Below are 25,674 nucleotides of genomic sequence, written 5' to 3'. Positions count from 1 at the left end.
AATTCTCTAGAAACAAGATTAACTAAACTTTAAATCTCAGTAAATCTCACAAATGGCACACCATTGTATACAATTCAGCAAAGTTGATAGATAGTATGGAAGGAAACTAAAACTGGCCATCGAGAGCCTTAATTTTCTCTTTTCCTCTGTACTAAGTTTATGACATCTTTGTTTCCAGCATGCCCATCTGGTTACTACGGACCAGACTGTAAGCTCAGGTGTCACTGTACCAATGAAGAGAGATGTGATCGGTTCCAAGGATGCCTCTGCTCTCAAGGATGGCAAGGGCTGCAGTGTGAGAGAGAAGGTAAAGCAAGGTAACACTGTGGTCAGGGTCATGTTCAGCATGTCTGGAGAGAGCCCTACTGGTGTAATTCTTACCCTGGCATGCTAACATCCTCTAGCTATCTCTTACACACACACACACACACACACACACCAAAATAAAACAACAAATAGTGTTCTACTTCTTCCTAAGGCTCTGTAGTAGCTTCTTTTCTATTGCTGTGATATGACATCATGACCAAGACAACTTATAAAAGAAGATGTTTAATCTAGCTTAGGGTTCCAAAGGGTTAGAGTCTCTGATGGCAAAAGAAAGTCTTGGCTATAGATAGTTGGAGTAGCAGTTGAGAGCTATTGTCTTGATCCACAAGGAGGAGGCAGAGACAACAGGGTGGGGTGAACAGAAAGAGGAGAAAACACTGGAGATGTCTCAGAGGCTTTTAAAACCTCAAAGCCATTCCCAGTAACACATTTCCTCTGACATCTTCTAGCCACCCACACCAAACTGGACACCCCTCTCAGAGATCCCAACCTCTAATATAACTGATTCAGATGCCCTCTTCCTCTTTGAGTTGTTCCCCTCTCTTTAACTGAAATGTTTAAGAGACTTTCTAGGAAATGAGGACTAGAACACTAACTTCTAATCCTGACACTTCTAATCCTGACACTCCTGATCCTTCTCAAACAGTTTCACAACTCAGAGTCAACATCTGAGTCGATGGGGTTATTCTCATCCACACGAGCACAGGTGTCTCAGAGTACCCTCACTTCTGAATAAACCAAATGCCTGCTGAGATCTTCATAGACATACACATAAAAACACTGGAACACATAAAACACCCGTGCACATAAAAATATTAGACCTGAAGAGCATGTAATACAGTTTACAAGGGTCAATGTGATTTAGGAAGAAATACATTTCCAGTCCAGTCTTTGCTCAGAACAAGGCAGCTGGCTTAGCTTTCTGTCCTTTTGATGAAATAGCTGAGAAAGTCAACAAGATTGTCTATAGGAGAGATCACACAATGTAACAGGACACCAGAAAGATTGACGGACACGACTTATTCTTTTTAGGCTAATCTACTTTTGAGTGAACTACCTGCGCTCCTGTAAAGACTACATCAATTTTTTTCTGAGGGCATGACCCAATCACCTGACTGTCTGATATAGAGGTCTCATCTATGAAAGCCTCCACCACGTTAAAGGTCAAATTACCAGGACAGACACCTTTGAGAATACACTTAAACCAAAACCCAATGATGCTAACATCTCTGTATTTAGTTATGATCAGAAATTTCTTTTTTGGTTGAAGACCTTGTACTTTAATTAAAAGTCAGTTAATTCTCTACAGTACAGGTACTAGGCACATAAGTTCCTGACACCATGATTGCTTTTGTTAATACTGGGACATTTTTATCTTCGCTCAATATGGCAGCACCATTTTTTATTTGACTCTTGGCTAGAGATTGCTTTGAGAGAGTTTATCTTATGTCTGTGACATAATTGTGTATAATTTAAATCATTCCATTCCTATTATTTACACATCACTTACAGATTTCTCAACTAGTAAAAGATCTCATATACGTCCATGCTGAGGGCCATTTTGTTGATGAGAAACACTGTGTGGCTGTTTCCTGAGTTGAGGAACTTGATTATTGATTGATTGATTGATTGATTGATTGATTTTATAAATCACTTTAAAAAGCAAGACGGGGGTAGTGTGTGGCTATGATGATCATTTTATATTGAGGTTCTTCCTCAATTTTCAAGTCTACTGAGGAAACACAGCATCATGGCAGAAGACCATCCACTTTGGGTTCAGGAAGACCTGGGTTTGAATCTAGGTTTTGAGGCTCAGTCCCTTCTTTTGTAAAGTAGAGATATTAATAATATCCTCAAATTTATTAGGCAATGATAAATTAAAGTAGTTAAAAAGCTCTCACATAGAGTAGGTTTTAGTTTAGTCTCTTTTTCTGTTGCTATGATACGATATTCTGACAAAGGCAACTTAAAAGAGAAAGGGTTATTTTAACTCAGAGTTCAAGGTACTTCCCTATCATGGTGGGGAAGTCAAGGTTGCAGGATCTGAAGAAGATGGTCACATTGCAACCAGAGTCAAGACCCAGAGAGCAATGAATGCTAGTGCTCAGCTCATTGTCCCCTGCTCAGCCTCCCTAACAGGGAATGCCCCAAGTGTGTCTTCTCACACCAGATATCCCAATCAAGACAATCTCTTACATATATGTTCAAAACCCGATCTTCCACGTGATTGTAAATTTTGTAAAGTTAATGATTAATTTAACCATAGTGAGTGACTACTAGACTAGCTATTGCTTTTATGCTGAAGATTACACCGCATTGTTTTAATTTTTTTTTTTTTTCAAATCTAGGCAGGTCCAGGATGACTCCACAGATAGAGGATTTGCCAGATCACATTGAAGTAAACAGTGGAAAATTTAACCCCATCTGCAAAGCCTCTGGCTGGCCACTACCTACTAGTGAAGAAATGACCCTAGTGAAGCCAGATGGGACAGTGCTCCAGGTAAGAACTATTCTTCAGTCTATCTGCTTAGCACCATAAGATGGTTTTACTACGGCAGTCTGCCTCTGAAAGCTGGGTTTTACTCCAGGGCTTAACCCCTTCCTGGGTGGTATGTTGTCATCTTTGATAAGTGCCATGGTGCACTTATCAAACGCAGATACTGACTTGCTGCAGTCTCACTAATTTCCTCTGTATGGGCAGTGCTGTAATGATGGGTTGGGAATTTGCCATCAAAATGGGGTTTTCAGACCTGAGTGCCAAGGATAGCTCCTATCCTACAAGACTGTCCAACTGTGTGCACTGAACTATGTACAGGTCAGATGATGTAAGATCCTCACATTATCTCCTCTAAATCCCACATTAAGAAGAGCAAAGTGGTCTAGGGAACACACAGGGATCTTGAAACCCATGAATGAGTAACATACTGTGCTGTCTTGGCAAAGATTTTGTAACATATTGAGAAATATATGCTCATTCCAGACACTAGGTTTTTTTTTAATTGAAAATTATTTCTTTTATACAGTATATTCTGATCGTGGTTTCCCTCCCTTGTCTCCTCCCAGATCTTCTCAACTGCCTGCCCATCTAACTCCATGCCTTCTTTCTCTCTTTCTTTTTAGAAAAAAAAAACAGAAAAACAAAAAACCAGGCCAAAACAAACAAACCAAAATAATACAAAGCAAACACGAAGAAAAAAAAGAAAAAACATAAGAAACACATACCCACTCAGAGATACACACACATCCACAAAACTCATAAAAACACAAAATTGGAAACCATAATAGACTACCAAAAGACAAGTATGTAAACAACAACACTCCCAAAACAAACAAAAAATCCAAAGCATTATGAGCAAAATTTCAAAAAATTAAAAGTTTTGCTCATAATGCCTTGTTTAGGTAATTTTTGTCTTGGCCATTGTCTTGGGTAAGGTTTTATTGTTGTGAAGAGATAACAAAGACCAAGGCAACTCTTATAAAGGCAAACATTAAATTTGGGCTGGCTTATAGTTTCAGAGACTAAGTCTATTATCATCATGGTGGGAAGTGTGGCAGCCATAGTGCTGGAGGATCGAAGAGTTCTACATCTTGATCTGCAGGCAGCAGAAGTGAACTGTTCTCCAAAGGCAGCCAGGAAGAGACTCTGGATCACATTAGTCAGACTTGAGCATTCATATGAGACCACAAGGCCCTGTCTCCACAATGACATACTTCTTTTAACAAGGTTATGCCTCTTCCAATAAAGCAATGCCTTCTAATAGTGCTGCTTTCCATGGGCCAAACATATTTTAATTACCACAGTCATCTTCTGGACAAGGCTTCCCTATAGTGTAGTTTGTATACCCAGTGGGGCTCTACTAGAGAAAACTAATTTTTCCTTTGAAAGTAGTTGTCAATTGGAGATAGCTAGGATTAGGTGGTGTGTACGTCCCCTCTCAGCACTGGGACACAATCTGAATGTTCCAAGGTGTCTCATTCTCTGACCTGTTGTGAGTCTCTATATTTGTTCCTATCTGTTGTAGGAGGACCTGATATTGGCTAAGCGAAACACTGATTTATATGTATAGCAGAATGTTGTTAAGAGTCATTTTATTATTATGTTTCTTTAGCAGAGCAGTGGTTCTGATTTCCCCCTTGGTCTATGGCCTATTTAGTCTCGGGTTTTTGGCCATCTGAGCAGTGTTAGGCATGGGTTTCATCTCATGGAGTTGGGCCTTAAATCTAATCAGAGAGCGATTGGTTACTCTCCCGACTTTTGTGCCACTATTGTACTACCAGCATATCATGCAGATAGGTACCCATTGTAGGTTGAAGAATTTGTAGCTGGGTTGCCATTACCATTCTTCTCTGGTAGTATGCAGAGTATCTTTCTGTACCAGGGACACAAATCATTGAGGGGTGGAGGCCCTAGGTAGATGCCAGCTTGACTTTTCCGTATTCAGTGAGTAATGTAGGGGTTGTCTTCAGCCATAGGGCCTTATCAGTTTGTGGAGAGCAACAAATACTCATGGCAATAGCCTGGGTTGTTTGAGGGTTTCAATGAGACCCCTTTGGCCAATAATTTGATTAGATGTAACCTAATATGGGCACAGGCTGTTTCACTTGGTAGCAAGAGAGATCTATTTGGGCCTTTGTCTCCCCAATCAAACATTCTATTCAAATATTTTTCAAGTATTTCATGTATGATTTTCATAGTGCTATATGAGTTTGCACTTCCAACCAGCAATGGATGACTCTTCCCCTTACCCCATGTCTCCATCATAAGCTGTCAGTTGTTTGTGTGAGAATATCTAATAAGCTTCTACAGTTGTAGGCTTCTATGTGATCCCTAAAATGGCCCTTAGTTTTAGCTGTTCCCCTACCAATCCCCTACCGCCTCCTTCCTCTCCCTCTCCATTCCATTTAATCATCCTATTCCAATCCTTCCCATCTCTCCATAACTATATATGCTATATAGTATATCTGTGGTTATATGGCTCATAGCCTTCTTTGAGAGCTAATAGTCACAAATGAGAAAATGCATACCACATTTGCTTTTTTGGGTCTGGGTTATCTCTCACAGAATTATTCTTTTCTCTAGCTCCATCTATTTACCTGCAAATTCAATGATTTCTTTCTTTTTCTTTTCTTTTTTTTTTTTTTTTTTTTGAGCCGAGTAATACTCATTGTGTAAATGTCCCACATTTTCCTTATACATTCTTCTATTGAGAGACATCTAGGCAGTTTCTAATTTCTGGCTATTTTGAAAACAGCAGCAATGAGCATGGATGAGAAAGTATCTCTGTAGTAGGATGAGATATTCTTTGGGTTTATGCCCAAGGGTGGTATAGCTGGATCTTGAAGTCGATCTATCCCCAGCTAACTGAGGACTCACCACCCTGATTTTCATAGTGCTATACAGGTCTGCATTTCCAACCAGCAGTAGACAAGTCTCCCCCTTACTCCACAATTCACCATCATAAGCTGTCTTTGATGGAGAAGACACACCTTAACTGTGGATGGTCCTTATCAAAAAATTCCTTTTCCATTCCCATGTGCTGAGTGTTTCCCCATAGTTCCCATTTAGGGTATGGTGAGATTGTGGTCTAGTCCTAGACTGTGAACACACAGTTTCCCTAGTGTCACTTACTGAAAAGACTGTCGTCGTTCCATTTCATATTTTTAGCGCTTAATTGCTGATTAGTTTGCTGTAGACATGGGGTCTGCTTCTCAGCTCTTTATTTTGTGCTTCTTAATCTCATGTCAATGCCACGCTGTTTTAATCACTAGAGTTTTGCAATATACACAGAAATTGTAATGACTCTTGCTTTTAGATTTTGTTCAGTTTTTCTTTGCTGTCAATTAATTAGTATATGTGTCATTCTGTGTGTATATGGGTATATGTGTACTGCATAGGTACAGGAACCCACAGAAGCCAAAAGAGGGTATCAAATCTCCTGGGACTAGAGTGACAAGTGATTGTGAGTGCTAGGCATGGAACCCACGTCGTTTGAAGGAACAATAAATGCTTTAACTTTGGAGCCATCTCTACAGATTCTTTGTGGTCTTATTATTATTGTGTGGGTTTTTCAAACATAAAGAGTTTTAGATATTAGGAGTTTCACTGGTGTTTTTATAGTGAGTACATTGTTTACTTTGGGTGGTATAAACCATTTTAACAGTGTTCATTCTACTTAATCATGAAGACAAGATATCTCTTCACATCTTTTACCAATATTTTATACTGTTTTTAGTATAACAAATTTTTACACCTAAGACTTCTAGTTCTATATAGAATAAGAATGGTAATTAAATGGGATACCCTTGTCTTGTTCCTAATTCTAATGGAAATAGTTTGTGCTTTTCCCTCATTTAGTATAATACCAACTATAATTTGTTATGGATAATTTTAATTTTTTCATATGTTTCTTCTATTCTAAATGAAGAGATGTTGGATTGTGTCAAAGGCGTTTTCTATATCTAGAGAGGTAGCTGCATAATTACTCTCCTCTAGTGCCTATTATCTATAATTTTCTTGTTTTGTTGTGTCTTTACATGGTTGAGGTATCAGTAGTTCTAGTTTGGTAAACAGAATCTGGTAACAGTTCTCCTTTGTCTATTTTATGGGACTCTTTGAAAAGCTCCAGTCTTAGTTACTCTTTGAAGGTTTGGCAAAATTTACCAGTGAATCCATCTGGGCCTGGTCTTTTTTAGATGGGAGACTGTTTATTATTATTATCATTATTATTATTGTTATTATTATTATTATTATTATAGTAGACATGCTTATTGTGTATCTGTTTAAGCTATTTCATCTTGGTTTAATTTTCATAGATTATATGCATCTAAATAGCCATATATTTCTTTTAAATTTTCTAAGTTAGTGGATGTCTTTATGTTCTCTTGCTGTGAAGAAACAACATGATCCCAGCAACTGTTAATGAAGAAAAAGTATGTAATTGGAGCTGGCTTACAGTTTTAGAAGTTTAGTCCATTCTCATTATGACAGAAAGCTTGGAGGGACACAAGAAGACATGGTGCTGAGATGTCTACATTCCATTGGAGTCCACAGGCAGTAGGAAGAGAAAGACTTTGGTTTTGATTTAGGCCTTTGAAAACTGCAAAGCCTACCTCCAATGATACACTTCCTCCAATAAGACCACACATCTTAATTCCTCTCAAATAGTACCACTCCCTGATTGCTAAGCATTCAAATATATGAGCCTATGGGGGCCATTCTTATTAAAATCCACAGTGAAATATATATTTTAAAGAAAGACCTAAAGATTTTCTTCATTTCTTTTGGTGTCTTTTGTAATGGTTCCTCTTTCATCTCTAATTTCATCTTCTTGAGTTCTCTCTTTTGGTTAATTTGATGCTCTATTTTGTTTACATTTTAAAGAGCCAATTCTTGTGTTTTTCATTCTCTGCATTTGTTGTTCTTTGTTTCTATTCATTGATTTCTCCTCTGATCTTAATGATTTCTTAGCATCTACTGACTTACAATCTGGTTTGTTTTTCCAGAGCTGTAAGGTGAATCATTAAGGTAGCGTCTGTCTTTTGTTGTGAGGTGGATTTCTTGTAAGCAAGAAAGAAGTGGTTCCTGCTTTCCCTTTTATAGTATCTACCAGTCCATGCCTTTTGAATGGAAAATTGAGACCATTGATATTCAGAGTTAATATTGAAAGGTGTGTATTGATTCATGCCATTTCACTTGACTTTGTAATGTTTGGTGGTTTTCTTCTTCTTTCTTGATTAGCTATTATTCTAGTATGAATTAAAGTCTTTCCCATGGCTATATAGATAGGTTTGTTTTCTCAACAGTATTCCTTGAGTATTCAGGAGTCATTCAAGTATTTTCTGTAAAGCTGGCTTAGTGGTTATAAGTTCCTTTACTCTATTTCTCATTGTCAAATGTTTTAAATTTTCTTTGAGGACAGATAGCTTTGCTGAGTGTAGTTTTCTGGGTTGGTGGTTGTTGTCTTTTGGGATTTGAAATACTTCAAGTCCTCGGTGCTTTTAAAGTTTCAGTTCAATATCTGCTGTTATACCAATAGACCCATTTTTTATATGGGACATGATGTTTCTCTCTTGCTTTCAATAATTTTTCTTTGTTCTGTGTATTTAGTGTGCCTAATTATAATAAGACAAGGAGGTTCTTTTATGGTCTGTTTCTCTGGTACCTAAATGACTCCTGTATCTGAATTGGCATGTCCTTTTCTAGCCCTAGGAAATTTTTCTGTTATAATGTATATATATTCTTTCTATGCCGTTAGAATGAAATTTTTGTTCCAAGCCTGTAACCCATAGATTTGGCCTTTTCAGAGTGTTATATGTCCATAGATTTGGCCTTTTCAGAATGTTATATGTATTGAAATTTCAAGTTTAGCTTCTTACTAATGTATTTTTGTCCTGTCCCTCCTCCTTGTATTCAGTTTTAGATATTCTGTACCTGGAGGCTATTTTTTCTTGAGCATTGGTCTCAGGATATGGGTGTTTGGGATCTGTCTAATGCTTAGTGTCACAATTGCTTGGCACTGAGCTCCAGGTAAGGTGCCATGCTCAGCTTCTTTCTTTGCTCTTCGGTTGATGGAATCTTGCTCCTTGCTATGGCCCAAAGGTCTCATGATGGAGATAGTTCTTAGCCAATAAAGACTCAACAATCTATCTTACAGAGTACATACTTGTGTAGTGGGGTAAGGCCATGAGGCGCTGCCCACCATTGAGTTTCACTGCGACATGCCTGATACTAGATAAGGTCTAAGACTTGGAGTTAATCTCTCTACCCTGCAATGGAAGGGAGGCATCTCTTTCCACACTATGCTCCTTGGAGTTGGGGGAACTCCAAGTAAGTTTACCTTCTTCCTTCTACAGTATACCTTTTCTTATTTTCATGGTAAAAGTCAGCACTGGATTCTCTCACTTGATTCCCTCAGCTCTCTCGAAGGCATTTTGGTGAGTGGATAGCTCTTTGGGTTTATTGCTCTGTGAAGAGACCATTGCTGGAACTTCTAATTCAGCTGTCATCTTGGTCTTCTGCTCATAACTGTTTAGCATTGTCTGTCCCATGTTTGTACAAAAGGCAACTGGATGGGTGAGGTTAAGTATCTGAGGAAGTAGACAAAAGTGTCCATGTGTCTTTTTTTTTTTTTTTTTTTTTTTTGGTTTTTCGAGACAGGGTTTCTCTGTATAGCCCTGGCTGTCCTGGAACTCACTTTGTAGACCAGGCTGGCCTTGAACTCAGAAATCCGCCTGCCTCTGCCTCTGCCTCCTGAGTGCTGGGATTAAAGGCGTGCGCCACCACGCCCGGCTCTCCATGTGTCTTTAGATCCATGTGTCTTTTCCCTTTGCCCTGTTCCTAACAGCCCCTCAAATATGCAGGAAGCTACTTTGTCCTTCCATTCTACCATATCAAAAAAAAAAAAAGGAAAAATTGCTACCCAGGGCAGTTTTAAAAGAATTAAACTCCTTGCTGGTAAGTGTTTATTTGACACTTTCAAACACAAATACAACAGCAGGATCTGGGAGGGCACCAGTCCAATACAAACTTTCAGGGCTGCTACAATAGCTTTGGAAATAAGCCAGTGATTATATTAGCATTGTACTTAGCTCCTCAGTCTCTCCTAGAAAACTTCCCACTAAACAATGAGCTGAAGTATGTGTTATGAGCCTTTGTGTATAAGTACCCCAAGAAATTCTAATAGTTTTTGGTGTGTTTGACTGTTCTAGCCAAATGACTTCAACTATACAGATCGTTTCTCAGTGGCCATATTCACTGTCAACCGAGTCTTACCTCCTGACTCAGGAGTCTGGGTCTGCAGTGTGAACACAGTGGCTGGGATGGTGGAAAAGCCTTTCAACATTTCTGTCAAAGGTAGGCTTCTTGCACTATAGCACAAAGGTAGGCTTCTTGCACTATAGCAAGGGCATTTTCTTGAAGCAGTGATGGGGTCTGCTGAGTCATGGCACAAATTTTAGATTTTATGCCTTCATGTAATCAACACCCACTGAAGGATTGTGCGAGAGGGCTCTTTTAAGGAATCATTTTAAAGCAGGGATAGCGGTGGGGAGACAGGCTTGAATCGAAACTCTCGGGAGAGCTAGCTACAAGATTAAACAATAGCACACCCCTAATGCTCAAGAATGACTCTAACTGCTAAACTTGCATTTAGTTCTTCCAGAGCCCCTGCATGCCCCAAATGTGATTGACACTGGACATAACTTTGCTATCATCAATATCAGCTCTGAGCCTTACTTTGGGGATGGACCCATCAAATCCAAGAAGCTTTTCTATAAACCTGTCAATCAGGCCTGGAAATACATCCAAGGTAAGGTTTGGATGCAAAAGGCACCAACTGGAAGTCTAGTACCAGAAAAAAGATGTCCCCTATATATCAAAGTCCCCTACCCTGATATATCAGCCCATGCTAATAGAAGGACATAAGAAAATTTTGGTACATGCAGAAGCCATGAAAGTTCTAGGAATGACTTGCTTAATAACACTGAGCACTCTGACACACAGACGTAGCCGTACATTGGGCTACCATCTATGTAGCATTTCTTCTCAGGCCTCTGAACTACCAGTCATGATTGTAGAACTCTACCACATCTGGCCATGGTGGAAAGTATGATTATACAATAGGAACAGGAAGGTCTAGGGCCATGATGGAAAGGCTGAGGTACTTAATCTGCCTGAATCTTGAGAGCAATTATTTCTTCTGTGTTAGACACACCCCACCCCGCCTTTTGTTTCTTACCTTGTCTCATTCTGAAGACACTGAACACAGAGGGTTTTATTTTAAAAAAAAAATTGACCCTGGAAAAATTTAGTCTGTGGAGACAGGATTGCACTTAGGGTAGGGAAGAGAGCGGGTATTGTGATGAGAGCTGCCAGCCCCTCCCAGCGGAGGAAAAATGCTGTAACTGAGACAAAAGATTGTGAATGTCATGAAAAAGGTAAATGTGTCTTAAAACATATATTAGCTGTATTTGCTGCGTGATAATGTAAAACTATAAGTTTTAAAGAGTAAGTTAAAAACAAATAGAGCATTGTCAACTGCTCATGCTCTTTTAAAGGGGCCACCTTGCCGACAGTCCCACCTTTGCCCTGCTAGTGGGCAATGTGGATTCTGCTACTCCCAATTTCATCAAATTATGCCTAGCTTCCCTAAATTATTTCCCCTAGACTTCCTTTGTTCTACCGTACGTAGAAATTTGTGAATATTATGAAAACTAAGGAAAAGGAGGCTTGGCTCGTGCAGGGGACCTGGGTTCAATCTCCAGCATCCCTGTGGTGGCTCAAATCGGTCCAAACTTTAGTCCCAGGGGATCTGACTTACTCTTTTGACCTCCACGGGCACCAGGCACCCACATTATATATTTATGTATACAGGTAAAACACACTCCCCTACATAAAAAACAAATAAACAAAGCTAAAAATAATATAAGAAAAATGGGCCTGACTTCATGATGCCGCTGAATTAGATACACAGAATAAAGTGACACTATCTATTACTGACCTCTTCATATTCCATTGTACATACAGCCCAAATTTAGTATCTCAAGGATCTAAGGTTAACTTCTGGCTTTTCTGTTTTAATATCAATAGTTGGGGCTTTTTTTTTTTTTTTTTTTTTTTTTTTGTAACATGGCCTTAATAATGAAGAGTAATCTAAGCACTGTTAAGCATAGCTCACTTCTTTTTGCCAGTTAACAACTTATAAGGTAAGTCAGAACTCGAACTTTGCAGTATCCATAGCTATAAAGACAGAGATGAAAAGATGGACAAAACAAATATTTAAGAGAAAAGCACATGCCTGTTATTGGTGGAGCAGGTTTTTAAGGGACTCCAGAGCTCTGCACTGTGGGAGTCTGACTGTTAGAGATCCATTGTCTGGTAACATTAAACAAAAACCTCTGGGCCTTTTGTCTCTAGACAACTAGATTGTAATCAGTGTATGTCCTTGAAAACAATGAAAATAACAAACATTTTATATTATGTTAATTGAGCCCCCAAGTATGGCATCCTATGAGGTAGATCTGTTAGGATTAATTTTTCAAATGAAAATGCAAAAGTGCTAGAGCAGAAATATATACCCAGGGACTAAAAATATAATGCTAATGTATATACCAAAACCTAAAAATATACGTGCTAATATATATACTAAGACCTAGAAATATGCATGCTAATGCATATACCCAAAACCTGGAAATACCTGTTCCAAGTCTTAATTTCTCTTACATTGGAAACTGTACATCCTTGAAGATGGAATTACCTCTTTATTTCACAGAGACACTGCTTTTTAAAAATTTAAAAATTTAGTTTGCACTGCAAAGGCAGCCACTCTGGTTTACAGAACATAACAGGATGCATGCTGAAGCTTTCGAACTTTCTCTCTTCCCAGTGACAAATGAGATTTTCACTCTCAACTACTTGGAGCCGCGGACTGACTACGAGCTGTGTGTGCAGCTGGCCCGTCCTGGAGAGGGTGGAGAAGGGCATCCTGGGCCTGTGAGACGATTCACAACAGCGTCTATCGGTCAGTTGAAGCCAACAGACATTTATTCCTGAGCTGGGTGGGAGGGGGAGGAAGAGGAAAGAGGAAGGAAGACCAGGAAGGGTGGTGTTGGGTGAGTGGGTGGGTGGGGATGGAGGTGGAAGGACTTTGCTGTGGAATGGCTGGGAAAGTGACAGGAAGACTCGATACTTCAAGCCAAACAGTTCCTTTATTTGGGCTGGACTGCTGGTCCGTCTCCCTGGGGGAGGGGGACTGTGGCCATTCAGGGGGACAGGGGAGGAAGCAGATGAGCCTTCAGGAAGGCAAGGACATCCCTGAGATTTACTTAGCAGCCACTGTGTTGAACCTTGACTTCTGTATATCAGCCCCACCCCCCAGCTTCCTGTTTCCATTCCATGGGGCCACTCCAGGTTTCTGCCACAAATATGCTTCAGAAATTCAAGTTTATTTATTTTTTAAAAAATAATTTCTATTTTTCAAAGTAATTTGTGCCCATAGTTCAAACATCAAATAGAAGGAAAGGCTTTTGTCTGAAGAACAGTCCTCCTCAGCTCCACCCCTCCTCCTCCCCCAGCCGTACTTCCTATCAGCAACGGTTTCTATGTAAAGCTATTTCTTTCAGGGTTTACCTTCTTGTTGCTAAGTCAGTGGTTTGGACATATCAGAACCACCAGAAGAGTTTATTAAAATAAGTTGTTGGACTTTATTCCCAGAATTTTTTTTTTTGTTTTTTGTTTTTCGAGACAGGGTTTCTCTGTGTAGCCTTGGCTGTCCTGGAACTCACTTTGTAGACCAGGCTGGCCTCGAACTCAGAAATCTGCCTGTCTCTGCCTCCCGAGTGCTGGGATTAAAGGCGTGTGCCACCACGCCCGGCCAGAATTTTTTAAAAATATTTTTTATTATTTTGTGTGTATGTCACTCCCCTGACCTCCTGCATGTATACATGTGTGTACAAGTCATTCATGCAGTGTCTGTGGACGTCAGAGAGGGTTTCAGAGCCCCCTGGACTAGAATTATAGCCTGTTGTGAACCATCATATGGGTCTGGAGATCAAGCCTGGGTCCTTTAGAACAGAAGCCTTAAGCCCTGAGCCATCTCTCCAGCCCCATCTGCACTGAACCTTTGACCCAATAGGTTTGAAGCAAGGCTATGGTTCAACAATTATGGTTTCTAATACATTCCCCAGAGATGGTTAATGCTGCTGCTGGCCTTGGTCCACATGGTTTAGATAATATGTATAGAAGCATCATTCTCTGTTTCTTTCTATCCTTCCTGTATTTTTCTCTTTCTTTCTTTCTTTCTTTCTTTCTTTCTTTCTTTCTTTCTTTCTTTCTTTCTTTCTTTCTCTTTCTTTCTTTCTTTCTCTTTCTTTCTTTCTTTCTCTCTCTCTCTCTCTCTCTCTCTTTCTTCTTCTTCTTCTTTCTTCTTTCTCCCTCCCTTCCTTTCTTTTTTCTTCCTTCCTTCCTTTCTCTCCTTCTTTCTTTCTTTCTTTCTCTTTCTTTCTTTCTTTCTTTCTTTCTTTCTTTCTTTTCTTTCTTTCTTTCTTTCTTTTCTTTCTTTCTTTTCTTTCTCTCTTTCATTCTTCCTTTCTTGTTATTTTGTTTTGTTTTTGTGGCTTTGTGGGTTTATTTTTTATTTTTATTTGTTATTGTTTTGTTTTGTTTGTTTGTTTTAGATGAGGCTTTACTCTACAGTCCAGGCTGGCCCAGAATTCACAATATAGCTCACCCTGACCTCTATCTGTCATAATTCTTATGCTTCAGCCTCTGGAGTACTGATTTACATGTATGAGTAATGCCTCATAGAATATTGATTTACTGGTGGTGTTCAGTGGCCTCGCATTGTGTAAGTAGAGGAGTTCTCAATTTGTGCAGACTCCTCGATGCTAACCTGGCTTCCAGCTCTCTGCCACTCAGTGCCCTCCTCTGAAATAGTAGAGTGACCTTTATGACATTTTCCTCTGGTCCTTTGAGTTGTTCAGTGTGTTTAGTCACCCTGCTACTATCTCCTGATGAGTGTTTTATAGTTGCAAGTTCTTGTGTGTTCTGTAGCCAGTCACAACTGTTTAGGTGTCCTTGTCACTTGGACCAATTTCCAAGACAACAACTTAGGGAGGAAAGGTGTGCTCTGGTTCATGGTTTCAGATGGTTTGATCCATGGTCCTTCAGCTCTGTCTGTGTGGGCAGGACATACTGGTGGAGGGAGCTTGTAGCAAAGGGATCTTCTTCTCTTTATGGTAGACACGAAGAGCAGGATAGAGGAAAGGACCAGGTACCAAAACAACCACTAAGTACCCAACCACCACTAAGGACCCACATCCAATAAGTTAATCATCTCCCTAAGTTTTGCTTCTCTAGAATGTCTAAAAGATGAACGGCCCTCTAAGAGCCAAGTCTCTAGTATATGAGCTCTTCAGGGGACAGTTTGTATCCAAACTATACTAGCTTCCAAACACAGAAGCCGTAAGCTCTAAGTCCCAAAGCTCTTATTGCTCTAGCCCCTTAAGACAGAAGTTCATTGCCCAGGGCTTAAAGTACCAATGCCTAGCAGCTAAGTTACAGTTCTTGGGCTTTGGTTGTTTGGTTCCTAGATGCTTTATCTTAATGGCTCTCTTGGGCCTTTCTGATGCTGGGGTTTGTAGTCCTTGCAAGCATGACTCTCACCCCACCCCACCCCCTACCCGGCTCCTTAGATCCTCTTTCATTTGTACAGTCCCAGGATTCCTGCTATCTCATACTTTCTTAATACTTCCACTGTCTCTCTACACTTCATGTGGACTCTGACCTCCATTTCTCTGTAAACTCTCTAATTGCTTCTAGGGTGACAGTAAGATATGGCAACCCATCACAATAAAAATTAGCATAAACTCCACAGAGAGAATAAAAGTTTCTGGGATTTGAGAGGAAGGGGTACCTGCTCTGTCATCGCTCTGCACTCAGAGGCGGTGCATGCCCCCATAGGTCAGGACTGGATCAAGAGAGGAAGGTCACAACTGACTCACATGGAAATTATTCATGGCCAGAACATAAAACACTCCACAGACCAGAAGCACCGCCATCAGTCCTCAGAATACATTCCAGCCAGGATGCATTTAGAGGCCTCATGGAATATTTCCGAGTCCTCCAGGGGTCGGTGGAAAGGGAATCTCAAGCTCCTCCTTTCCCACCAGTTGAATCTTGCTGATGCTTGCTGTTTTAATTCATCTGGCACTTGTACTGTTTACATTTTAATTGATGTGGGAAGGCCATGGAGGCCAGGAGAGGGGAAGAGAACATATTCTGAGATCCTTTGCAGAAAAAAGAAAAGCCAAAGCTGGGTAACTATACCCTGTCATTTTAATTCTTTCAAACCTTATTTTTTTGTCCTTTCTTTTTTTTAATTTAATTTTATTTATAATTCATTTTTTACAACTCCATAATCCATTCCCCGTCCTTCCCCTCCCAACCTCTGACTGCTCCATATCCCACACCTCTTCCCCACCACACCCTGTCTCCACATGGATGCCTCCACCCCATCTGACCTCTAAACTCCCTGGGGCCAACAGTCTCTTGAGGGTTAGGTGTATCATCTCTGAATGAACACAGACCTGGAAATTCTCTACTATATGTGTGTTGGGGACCTCATATCAGCTGGTGTATGCTGTCTGTTTGGTGGTCCAGTGTTTGAAAGATCTTGGGAGTCCAGATTAATTAAGACTGCTGATCCTCCTATAGGATCGCCCTTCTTCTCAAGTTCTTTCAGACTTCCCTAATTCAACAACAGAGGTCAGCTTCTTCTGTCCATTGGTTGGGTGCAAATATCTGCATCTGACTCTTTCAGCTGCTTGTTGGGTCTTTTGGAGGGCAGTCATGATAGATCCCTTTTTGTGGGATAGCTTCAGTAATAGTGTAAGGTCTTGGAGCCTCCCCTTGAACTGGATCCCACTTTGGGCCTGTCGCTGGACCTTCTTTTCTTCAGGCTTTTCTCCATTTCTTTCAGACAAAAACAATTATGGGTCAGAGGTGTGACTGTGGGATGGCAACCCCATCCCTCACTTGATGTCCTGTCTTCCTGCTGGTGGTGGGCTCTACAAGTTCCCTCCCTGTGAGTCCTGAGAATCTCTCATATCCCAGGTCTTTGGTATACTCTGGGGGATCCCCCCAATCTCCCATTTCCTGAGGTTGCCTGTATACATTTTTTCTGCAGGCCCTCAGGGCTTCAGTCCTTTTCCCTCACCCAATACCAGATCACGTACTCCCTCCCCATCAACTTTCCCTCCCAAGTCCCTCCCTCCCTCACCATTTATGATTGCTTTCTTCTCTCTCTCAAGTGGAACTGAGGCATCCTCACTTGGGCACTTCAGCTTGTTGAGCCTTTGTTTTTTGTTTTTGTTTTTTGCTAATATTCACTTATTAGTGAGTACATACCACGCACGTTCTTTTGAGTCTGGGTTATCTCACTCAGGATGATATATTCTAGTTCCATCCATTTGCCTGCAAAACTCAGGATGTCCTCATTCTTAATAGCTGAGTAGTATTCTATTGTGTAAATTAATCACATTTTCTGTATCCATTCTTCTGTTGTGGGATAGCTAGATTGTTTTCCAGCTATCACAAATAAGTCTGCTATGAACATAGTGGAACATGTGCCCCTGTGGCATGGTGGACCATCTTTTGGGTATATTCCCAAGAGTGGTATAGCTGGGTCTTCAATTTTCAATTTTCTGAGTAACCTCCAGATCGATTTCAAACCTTATTTTAATGATGGTTCTTAAATGCTTTAACCTCCTTTGTAGCCCACCACCCACTAGAGGTAGTGGAAAAGAAAGGATATGGAGAAAGTAGACCTGTTTAGAAAGGTTATTTGGAGCAATTCCTGTCTGTGTTGTCTAGAAATTGGCAGTTCAGTTCACAGGTTAGCAAGCAGCAGCAACTTGATCCACTTGCAAACACCTCACAGATACACCAGCAGTCCAGTTCAGTAAAGTCAGGTGAGCAACAGCAGTGACACAACCTAGCAGAGACAGCCAGGCCTCAACCTTGTCTTGAGTCAGCAGGAGGAACCAGGAGGAACACCAGGAGATGTCTTGGCTGTGCCTCTCTCAGTGAAGCAAAGATCAGTGAAGACATGAGACCCACAAGTGTTGCATAGCTGGCCATACCAGCTAGCCTAGCTCTCTCTCCATCACTTTGTGGAGTCCCATTTACATCTTCCAAACATCATGTGTCCTCAGCCCAGGTCTTACCTCAGCACATGCATCTGATAGGCCCGTGGAACAGGCAAGAAACTGCAGCACACCACCAAAGGCTTTTTGGTGATTTTCTCTCTGTAGTGTCCTGACAAATGCAGCTCAATTATGCAAGACCAGGTGAACCAATACATGCATGTTGTTAGCAAAGAATCCTTCATCACATCCTTCTCTCTCCTGCTTCAATGAAACATTCCTTCATGTGTTTGCCCCAGCAAAACACGATCCAACTGACTTTCCAAAGAACCCTTAAGTTTCCACTTCAGTGTCCCAAAAGGGAGGCTAGAGTAGAGATGGCTGCATTTGAAGTTCCTCTTGTTACCCAGATCAAAAAGTGAGGAATTTTACAAGTGGTTTTTCTGACACTCACCTGAGTTCTCTTCATAAGCTGTCTACATATCTACCATGGGTGGCTTATGCTGGGATTCAAACTCTAAAGGCTAGCAAAAGGGATAGACCTCACCTCTCTGCATTTTCCTAGATTGTAGTGATAGAGCCATAAGAAGACCTTTAGCAAAATACCAGGCAAATGTTTGCCCAACTGCTCATCCTCATTGGTTTACAAACAATTAGAGGTGGGTAGACTTGCAGGACACCTTTTTCCCCCTTTAGCTAAGAATTTAAAGTCTTTTTCAAATTCTAGGTGTTTTGGGGTTTTTTTGTTTGTTTGTTTGTTTGGTTGGTTTTTTTTTTTTTTTTGGTTATTTTTCGAGACAGGGTTTCTGTGTAGTCCTGGCTGTCCTGGAACTCACTCTGTGGACCAGGCTGGCCTCAAAGCAGAAATTCACCTGCCTCTGCCTCTCAAGGGCTGGGATTAAAGGCATGCGCCACCACCACCCGGCTATTTTTTTAATGTCATACTCTATATAAAGTGTTGGAAGGTTGTTTTTATACCCTTTAAATATGAGTTCTATTAGACCATGTTGCATGTAAGACTCTCATACCGCATGTGCACTGTCTAATTGTTCGTGAACTATGAGCACCATTTGTAAAACATTGTCATGATCTAAAATGTTCTCACACTCTACAGATAAGTTTCACCTCTAGTGGTGATAAAGCCACCATCCTGAGATCAGGAAAGAAGGCTGTTTTTTCCATGCTTTGAAAGGACTTTCTATCTGGAACTTATCAATCAATTTCTGTCATTAATTGCAATTAATAAAATAGAAATATTCTTCCTTTGTTTATTGACACGGGCTGGGAAAGGAAAGGTGGGAAGGAACAAATATTGGCAGAGTTCCTAAGACTTCCCAAGCCCTCTCAGCCCATTTTCTCGTCTATTCTTCTGTGTCTGGAAGATCAGTCTAGTTGTGCCATTTTACAGGTTATAAATTTGCCCAGATTACAAACTAGAAGTGAGATGTCCCTATCTCTCTAATTTAAAAATCCCATATTATTTCTTTTGGCAATTTTTCTGGCACACTAGGTTCCTGAGTAACTGTGGCCAGACAACAGGTGTTTCTAGCTGATCCTGCACTGTGGGAGCTAGGGCTGGCCCCTTACCATAGCAGTTGTGATATCTGGAAATCGCCTTGCTGACAGTTAAAGCTGGAAAACGTCTTCCTCAAAATGGTATTGAAATAAAACCCACTGTGTTCATTTCCATCAGCCCCTCTACTTTCCTTTTTCAATTGTAGGCTTGACTTTGAGGAAGCTCCCATTAGAGTTTTTACCCATAATACTATAAACATTTTTATTGAGCTCTTCTAATTTGTTGATGGTAGTCCTTGGGATGGCTCTATAATTTCATTAAAGGATGAAGGCTTGCCCTCCTTTAGCCCTTTACTCCTGTAAGGAATGTCTGCAAGCACAAATATTTTCATCTTCCTTTGGAATATTTCTTTCCTCGGGATAAATCCTTTGTAGTCAGGTGTTAAGGCCAAAGAACATAGACATTTTAAAGGCTCTTGAAAAAGTCACTCATGTTGCCTCAGGGAGGTTGTATTCCTATGTTAAAACTCCCCAGTGCATATTAAAAATTGCTTTGAAGAGTTGCTGTTTTGTTATGAGGGGAAGATCAGGGGAAGTATCATGGCTGCTTGCTTACGGTTTTGTTTTTGTTTTGTTTTGTTTTGGGCTTGTGAGTGTTTTATCTTATTCTAAAAGTGGAGATCATTCTGTGCAGCTGCCCTCTGGAGCTGTCATTACTTCTGTCCAACATGACAATAAACATCTTCTGGTCACTCCTAGGACTCCCTCCTCCAAGAGGTCTCAGTCTCCTGCCAAAAAGCCAGACAGCTCTAAATTTGACTTGGCAACCGATATTTACAAACTCAGAAGATGAATTTTATGTGGAAGTTGAGAGGCGATCCCTGCAAACAACAAGTGATCAGCAGAACATCAAAGTGCCTGGGAACCTGACCTCGGTGCTACTGAGCAACTTAGTCCCCAGGGAGCAGTACACAGTCCGAGCTAGAGTCAACACCAAGGCGCAGGGGGAGTGGAGTGAAGAACTCAGGGCCTGGACCCTTAGTGACAGTAAGTAACTTGGGCTGCCCCACCTCACCCACATTTGCCCACAACTTCCATTCAAGTCCTTAGAGTTCATAAGGACTGGAGGCTAATTAGTGTCCACATAGTCATCTTAATGTCCTACAGTATTACACTGGAAGGGCCCATTGGGCTTTGGGCAAGACCATGATACAATCTATTCTTGCTATGGACTTGTTTATTAGTAACAAGAATAATAAAGTTTGTTAGGGCTTAAACTGTTATAGGATAGCTTTTAAGGATTATCATTATTACATATCTACAATGGGTGCTGACTGATGGATGAGTCTTCCCAATCTTATAAACAAAAAAATCTGCTTTGGAAATTTTTCATATTCAGATTTACTATTTATGAGAGCAGTAAGAACCTCTTTTCTTTAAAAATGTTTTGTGTCTAAGCCTTTCTAGATTTAGAGTGGTTATTAGAAGCTGCAGGTTCACTGTAATACTGAAACTTGCCTGTCTTGCTCAGTGAGTTTTACTTGCTATGTGGAATGGGGACTATTTGCAATCTGAAGCCATGGAATGACGGGCTAGAGTTACCTTTTGGACACACTACCTGCCACGGGGTCCTCCTCAGCCCCAAAGTCAAGGTTGTCTGCTGCAGCTGTTTCTGTTTGCTCAGTCCATGTAGGAGAAACAGCTCCAGAGTCCCCCAGTAATACTTTCTTATACCAGTGACTCATGGAAATCTGAACTCTTTTGCCAGTGTTTGGGGACTGGAGTTACCACAGTTGATAGATGCCATGTGGATACTGGAAGTTAAATGCAGATCTTCCAGAGGACTAACCAGCGCTCTTAGCTACTAAGCCATCTCTCCACTCCCGTAAGAGTTATTTTAGATAGCACACAAAATAGTGGGCTTCATTATGACATCTGCATGCATATATATTATGTTCCTTGCTATATTTGTCCCCATCACTGCAGGACTTGGCCCCTCCTCCACATCTACCCTTGCTAGTTTCTTTCCTTCCCATGTTGCTACCCTTCTCATTTCATGTCATATATGCATGCATACATACATCTTCATGTTTAAACCTAGACACTATATAGGAAAGAAAACAGAAAGTATTTGTCAGTCTGACCATATTTGATTCACCCACCCACCTTCCCAAAAGTGTTATAATTTTATCCTTCTTCACAACTACTTCATTTTCTTTAACCATTTTTCTGCTGATGGATCTAGGCTATTGTGAGTATTGTGGCTATTGTGACAGCCACAAACGTAGTGTGCAGATTCATGCCTTGTGAGGATTAACATAGCTGTATTACATGGTAGTTACTTTTCTACTCTTTTACTTTTTGCTTTTGTGTATGGCAGAGGCCCATTCTGGACCTCAGACTGCCTTGAAACCACTCCTTAGCCCAGTTTGCCCTCAAACCAATGATGATCCTCTTGTCCCAGCCTCCTAAGTGCTGGAATTATGGGAACGAATCACCACACCCAGCTTAGATGACAGTACTAATTGAGATTCTGTTTTACAACCCCCATCCTGATTTCCATAATTGCTGTACAGATTTGTGCTCCAGCTCCCAGGGGAAAGGATCACGCTTTCTCCTTATCCCCACATAACCTGTCATTTGTTTTCCTAATGGCAGTCATTCTGCTAACTGAGGTGAGGGACAATCCCCACACAGCTTTTATCTGCATTTCCCTGATGGCTAGGGATGCTGAACATATTTTCAAAACTTCACTGGCCGTTTGAATTTCTTCTTTTGAGAAGTGCCTGCACATCTCATGAACCTCCTTACTGAATGGGGATTTGAGGTTTCCAGATCAGGTTCATTAGCCTTCTTCCTGATTAGGTATTTGAGGGTTTTTAATGCTTAATGTTTTGAATTCTTTACAGATGTGGACATCAATCGACTGTCAGATGTTTAACTGGCAAAGATTTTTCTCCCATTTCTTAAGCTGTGTCTTCTTCATCTTTCTGATTGTTTCCTTCACTCTGCAGAAGCTTTTAAATTCCATACAATCTTTCTCTTTTTTTTCTCTTTCTTTCTTTCTTTCTTTCTTTCTTTCTTTCTTTCTTTCTTTCTTTCTTTCTTTCTTTCTTTCTTTCTTTCTGTCTCTCTCTTTCTTTCTTCTTTCTCTTTCTTTCTTCTTTCTCTTTCTTTCTTTTTTTTTTGGGGGGGGGGTCAATATTTAGGTTGGTTTTCTATGCTATTAGTGTCCTTTTAAGAAATCCCTTGCCTGTGTCTATACCTTGAAGCATTTCCTGGTTGTTCTAGCAGGTTAAGAATTCAGGCCTCACATGGTCCTTAATCAATTTTGAATCAATTTTTGCACATGGTGAGACATAGGAACCTAGCTAGCTTCACATTTCTATATCTGGAAGTCTAGTTTTCTTAGCATCGTTTTCTGAAGAGGCTCTTTTCTCCAGTGTGTGTTCTATAACTTTGTTAAAATTAGGTGGTTGTAGTTTTGGGGTGTATTTCTGAGTTCTCTGTTTTAGCTAATTAATCCACCTGACTGGTTTCATTGCCAGTGCCCTACTATTTCTGATACTATGGCTCTCTGGCTATTTGTGGTCTTGAGTTATTTCATATAAACGTATAGATTTTTTTCTTTAGTCCTATGATCAATGTTATTAGACTTTTAAAATAAGGATTGTGTTGTGTCTGTAGATTGCTTTGGCAATATAGCCTTTTGGACACTGCCAATCTATGAGCATGGGTGGTCTTTCGACTTTGTGGTGACTTCAACTTCTTTGGTGCTTTAAAGTTTTCATTGTAGAAGTCTTTCACCTGTTGGCTTATTCCCAGACTATTTATTTGAAGCTTCCATGCATAGGGATTTTTTTCTTGGTGACTTCACTATTGGTATATAGGAAAGAAGGAGTTTTGTTGTTGTTTTGAGACAGAGTTTCATTTATTACAGGCTGGCCTTGAGCTTGCTATAAAGCTGAAGATGACTTTGTCCTTCTGATCCTTCTGCCTCCACCTCCTGAGCTGAATTCTGGAATACAGGCATACACCATCACGCGCAATGTACCCCTGCTGGGGATAGAACACAGGGCTTCATGCTAGGTGAGCTCTCTACCAAATGAGCTACATCCACAGTCCTCAACTTGCTTATTTTCATATGTTTATTTTGTATTTTGTTTGGAAGTTTATCAGCTCTGTTTCCATTTGGAATCTTTAAGTAGATAATTTGATTTGACATTCCTATTTATATTTCTATCTTACTAGGACTTGAAGTACTTAAGAGTAGAGAGAGCAATCTTGCCTCACTACTAAGCATTTGTCCACTTACTATAATGTTGCTTAGGGGCTTGTCTTGTATAGTCTTTATTATGTTGGGATGAGTCCCTTATTTTCCCACTTTTTTGTTGTTGTTGTTGTTTTGTTTTTTGTTTTTTCGAGACAGGGTTTCTCTGTGTAGCCCTGGCTGTCCTGGAACTCACTCTGTAGACCAGGCTGGCCTTGAACTCAGAAATCTGCCTGCCTCTGCCTCCCAAGTTCTGGGATTAAAGGCGTGCGCCACCATGCCTGGCTATTTTCCCACTTTTTTAGGGCTTTTATTAAGGGATCAAATGTCTTTTTTTTTTTTTTTTTGAGATGATCATGTGACTTCTGTTCTTAAGTCTACTTGTGTACTGCTTTACACTTACTGAGATATTTTGAGCAGTCCTTGTATCCCTAGAATGAAATCGCCTTGCCATAGTGCATCTTATTAATATGTTCTTGATGTTCTTGGATTCAATTTGAGGGTAATTTTTTTGCATCTAGATTCATCAGAAAAATTTGTCTACAGTTTGTGTGTGTGTGTTACCTATTTTAGATATTATGGTAATATTAGCTTTGTAGATGGAGTTTCGTAGTGTTCTTTCCTTTTATATTTTATTTAACAATTTGAGTAGCATTAAAGTCAGCTCCTTGTGAAAGTATTGGTAGAATTCAGTGTTGAGTGTGTCTGGCCTTGGGTTTTTCTTTGTTGGAAGACTTAATTATATAATCCTTTTCTTTGTCAGGTTTCTTGTGCTTTCCTTTTACAATTTACTTGTCTATTGGTTGGGATGCCTCTTCTAGTTTTACTTGGGATTCTTTCAGTTAGCAGTAATCCCAAGAAAAGAGAAAGCCAACTGCTTGTAATAGCTGCAGTGCTAAATTGAGCAGGGTGTATATGTGCACCTTAGGTCAACTAAACGCCAGTCACATACCACACCTCATAGACAGCCAGTTACCATAGGACAGAAAATAGAAAAAAAATCACTAACAATTTGTTACATAGTAAAAATTATTTAGTATAAATGTAGAGATGGCCAGTGAATGATATAAAGAGATGGACCAGTGAAAGAAAAAGAAACAGAGTTAAGTAAACGAGGGATGAATAACAGAAAAGGCTGTTATGAAGGAAACATGGAAAAAGCAAGATATATACATTTTTAGGGGAGTAAGGGATGGCACAGTTAATAGGTGCTTTGTTGAAAATGTGAGTTCAGAGTCCCAACTTTCTGTAATAGCTCTGTGTGGTGGGTTACATCTATAATTCCAACACTGGGGAGGCAGAGAGAGAAGGATCCTTTGACTTCACTGGTGAGTGAACCCATCTCAAAAACTAAGGTATAGGGTGATTGAGGAAGACACCAGATGTCAACCTCTATACACACACACCTGTACACACAGTCTTAGGCATCCACACACACATAAATATGCAAATACTCTTAATTGAAAGACTTCCCCATAATGAAAACTTCATAAGCAAAGTTAGATGAAAGTAAGAATGGAAACAATAATGAAAGCATAGATGCTCCTAGGAATCAGATAGTCAAACATCACTGAAAGTAGATTAAAGGAGGGGGCACAAAGGATCAAAAGGAAAGTGAAAAGAGAGTTTGCTTAATAATAAAAACTATAAAAACAAAATCAGGAAAATGTACAAAAGTTAATTTAAAAAAAAGTCAAGCAAGCAAGCTTGAAATACCTCTTCTCTTTTATCCCGGGTCTTTGCATTAACACATCACACAAGAGTCTTTACTATGCGTTTATCAATTTCTTTTAACATTTATTTGTTTTGCTACCACATAAAGAATTGTCATGTCTACTCTTAGGCACGTTCCATGTGCACAGGGTTGAAAGCTTTCCTAGGGAACACATCCAGAAGTAAATCTCACATGCACAGTTCCTCTG

The 25,674-nt window shown here is 40.2% G+C and overlaps 1 protein-coding gene across 2 annotated transcripts in view; it reads left to right on the top strand.

The window, feature by feature from the left end:
* Tek (TEK receptor tyrosine kinase) overlaps positions 1–25,674 on the top strand; it is a 116,791-nt gene that overhangs the window by 64,484 nt on the left and 26,633 nt on the right. For both annotated transcript variants that reach the window (XM_021160929.3, XM_021160928.3), the window contains exons 7-12: positions 179–307; positions 2,676–2,827; positions 10,036–10,180; positions 10,479–10,634; positions 12,711–12,845; positions 20,242–20,529. In XM_021160929.3, the coding sequence (XP_021016588.1) occupies positions 179–307; positions 2,676–2,827; positions 10,036–10,180; positions 10,479–10,634; positions 12,711–12,845; positions 20,242–20,529 (1,005 nt within the window). The remainder of the gene's footprint in view (positions 1–178; positions 308–2,675; positions 2,828–10,035; positions 10,181–10,478; positions 10,635–12,710; positions 12,846–20,241; positions 20,530–25,674) is intronic.

This window comes from Mus caroli, unplaced genomic scaffold (assembly GCF_978045245.1).
Source record: "Mus caroli unplaced genomic scaffold, Mus_caroli_1 scaffold_6, whole genome shotgun sequence".
NCBI classification, from domain to species: Eukaryota; Metazoa; Chordata; class Mammalia; order Rodentia; family Muridae; genus Mus; species Mus caroli.
Note: the sequence above shows the minus strand (reverse complement) of the source record. Positions and strands in the feature narration are given on the sequence as shown.